At 48.5% G+C, this 2,940-nt stretch overlaps 1 protein-coding gene across 1 annotated transcript in view; it reads right to left on the bottom strand.

The window, feature by feature from the left end:
* Nucleotides 1-2,940, bottom strand: part of PLCD4 (phospholipase C, delta 4) — a 30,129-nt gene that overhangs the window by 6,064 nt on the left and 21,125 nt on the right. The window contains exons 8-9 of the mRNA XM_011964600.1: nucleotides 2,202-2,346; nucleotides 1,055-1,207 (exon numbers count right to left, since the gene is read on the bottom strand). Coding sequence (XP_011819990.1) covers nucleotides 1,055-1,207; nucleotides 2,202-2,346 — 298 coding nt within the window. The remainder of the gene's footprint in view (nucleotides 1-1,054; nucleotides 1,208-2,201; nucleotides 2,347-2,940) is intronic.

Here is a 2,940-nt window from a genome sequence, read left to right as displayed (position 1 = left end):
AAAAAAAAAAAAGAATACCATAAGAAAATAGGGAATCTTTTTTAATAATCTTTTTTTTCTTTTTTTTTTTTTTTTGACGGAGTCTCACACTGTCGCCCGGGCTGGAGTGCAGTGACACAATCTCAGCTCACTGCAACCTCCACCTCCCAGGTTCAAGCGATTCTCCTGCCTCAGTCTCCCGAGTAGCTGGGATTACAGGCGCCCACCACCATGCCCAGCTAACTTTTTGTATTTTTAGTAAAGATGGGTTTTCACTATGTTGGCCAGGCTGGACTCGAACACCTGACTTCATGATCCACCTGCCTCGGCCTCCCAAAGTGCTGGGATTAGAGGCGTGAGCCACTGCACCTGGCCTGAATAATCTTACTGTGGGAAAGCCTTTAGAAACATGACTTGAAAACTCAGGGCCAGGCGCAGTAGCTCAGGCCTGTAATTTGTGAGGCTGAGGAGAGTGGATCACGTGAGGTCAGGAAGTCGAGACCAGCCTGGCTAACATAGTGAACCCTCATCTCTACTAAAATACAAAAATTAGCCAGGTGTGGTGGTGCACGCCTGTAATCCCGGCTACTCAGGAGGCTGAGGCAGGAGAATCACTTGAAGCCAGGAGGCGGAGGTTGCAGTGAGCCGAGGTCACACCATTGCACTCCAGCCTAGGCAACAAGAGCGAAACTCTGTCTCAAAAAAAGCAAAAAACAAAAAAAATCTGTCGATAGTTGCTTGTTATGGGAGAGGTTGGGATTATGATAGGAGGGGAGATTTCCCTTTATATGGTTTGTATAGTCCACAACAACTATGAACTACAAGGAAAAAAAATCAAGATACTTCCACTGAGAAAAAAAAAATGTAAATTGTTGATTTAAAACTTAGAAAACTATAAATAGAATTCTGTGTTCAATTAGATTTTAAGTTAAAATTGTCTCCAAGGACATTAAAGAGCAAGGTGGTCCATCCGAGGATAGAAAAAAGGGAACAAAGGGGGGCGTAGAGGAAGGAGCCCAAGTGGAGGAATCCGGAAGCCATAGCAGAGTCTGGGCTGGAGGAATAGTGTCCCTACCTCAGGTGAGGGCAGCTGAGTGGGCAGCACCCCATCCAAGGTGGTGCTCAGCAGCTGCTCCCCCAGGATCTCAGTCAGATGGCGGGCCATGGTCTGTTGCTGCTCCCAGCTGCAGTGGGTTTCCAGGGACAAGATGACTGGGTAGTCTGACGTCTGGTGGTGAGGGGAGGGAACAGTGGATTCAGAGTTCTAAAACACCGCAACCTACTTCTTCAAGTACCTGCTTCCTAGGCCTCCCTACTTACTCATTCAAATGAGTATCCTGATCGCTAAACTCTTCCAACTCCGTTATAGGATTCAGTGAGATCTTGCTGGGTCTGAGGCCCATGCCTGGGACACTGCCCACAACTAAAGACACATTCACATCTTGGGATCCTAAATCTCATACCTGTGCCAAGTCTGACCCAGGCCCCTCTGGGACCTTTGAGTTTTCAGGCTCTGAGTGGGAAGGCCAGGCCACATTTCCTGGTTATGTGTTCATGTTGCACTCTCATGTTTTCATCCTCCAGTTTGCCGTTGTTCTTCAGCCCTACTCACCACTATCTCTGTGTTTCCTATCCACTTCTTCCAGAAGGGTGATAGAACTTGTTAGAAGTAATAGGTTTTTTTTGTTTTTTTTTTTTTTGAGATGGAGTTTCACTCTTGTTGCCCAGGTTGGAGTGCACTGGTGCGATCTCAGCTCACTGCAACCTCCGCCTCCTGGGTTCAAAGGATTCTCCTGCTTTAGCCCCCCAGGTAGCTGGGATTATAGGCATGTGCTACCATGCCCAGCTAATTTTCTATTTTTCTGTTTTTAATAGAGACAGGGTTTCTCCATGTTGGTCAGGTTAGTCTCAAACTCCCAACCTCAGGTGATCCACCCGCCTCGGCCTCCCAAAGTGCTGGCATTACAGGTGTGAGCCACCATGCCTGGCCTGAAGAAGTAATAGTTTCTAACCATAAGTAATCACCTCCATAACTATGAATTATTAGTAACACGTCCAACACTTATTCATAATCAGCCGTTAGTATTTGCCTGATGCTTTACAGTTAAATCCTCTCTTGATGGAACTTCCCTTGCACTCCTCCACCCTCCCCAGACCCAGAGCCAGTTGCTCTTCCCTCAGACCTTCTGGCCTCACCAGTGTCCCCATTCTGGGGCTACTACCTGGAAGGCATACTGTGCTACTGTGGCCACGACATCTTTGAACAGGATGCGGGAGGTCAGGGTGTGTCCGTGGTAAACGACAGGTTCCCCACTAGGTCCATCCCATACATCCACCTCCACGCAGCGGCACCCCCGCTTCAGGGCCCTGAAAGAACCCCATCCCCCCAAGAGATAGGAGAGGTCAATATCGGATCTTCTACCTAGGGACTGTCTCCCCACTCTGGAGAGAACAGCACTCACCAGCACTTACCCATCCAGACCCCTTCAAGCTACATCTGCATAGAGCCTTCTCCATCCATGGGGACACTGCTGCAAGCTCACGCTGATCTCCACCCATACTTCAGCCCACCTGACTCACAGTCCTTCCATAGCAATCTATCACACATTGCCTCGTGATGCTTCTGGTGTTCTGGTATTACTTATTTATTTATATTTACTTTTATTTTTTTGAGACAGGGTCTAAATCTGTCACCCAGGCTAGAGTGCAGTGGTGCTACATGGCTCACTGCAGCCTTGACCTCTCAGGCTCGAGCGATCCTCCCACGTCAGCCTCCCGAGTAGCTGATACTATAGGCACACATCACCATGCCTGGCTAATTTTTGTATTTTTTGTAGAGACGGGCTCTCACTATGTTGCCCAGCCTGGTCTCGAACTCCTGGGCTCAAGTGATCTCCCCGCCTCGGTCTCCCAAAGTGCTGGAATTACAGGCATAAGCCATTGTATCCAGCTGGTGTTCTG

Source organism: Mandrillus leucophaeus, unplaced genomic scaffold (genome assembly GCF_000951045.1).
Source record: "Mandrillus leucophaeus isolate KB7577 unplaced genomic scaffold, Mleu.le_1.0 Scaffold70, whole genome shotgun sequence".
NCBI classification, from domain to species: Eukaryota; Metazoa; Chordata; class Mammalia; order Primates; family Cercopithecidae; genus Mandrillus; species Mandrillus leucophaeus.
Note: the sequence above shows the minus strand (reverse complement) of the source record. Positions and strands in the feature narration are given on the sequence as shown.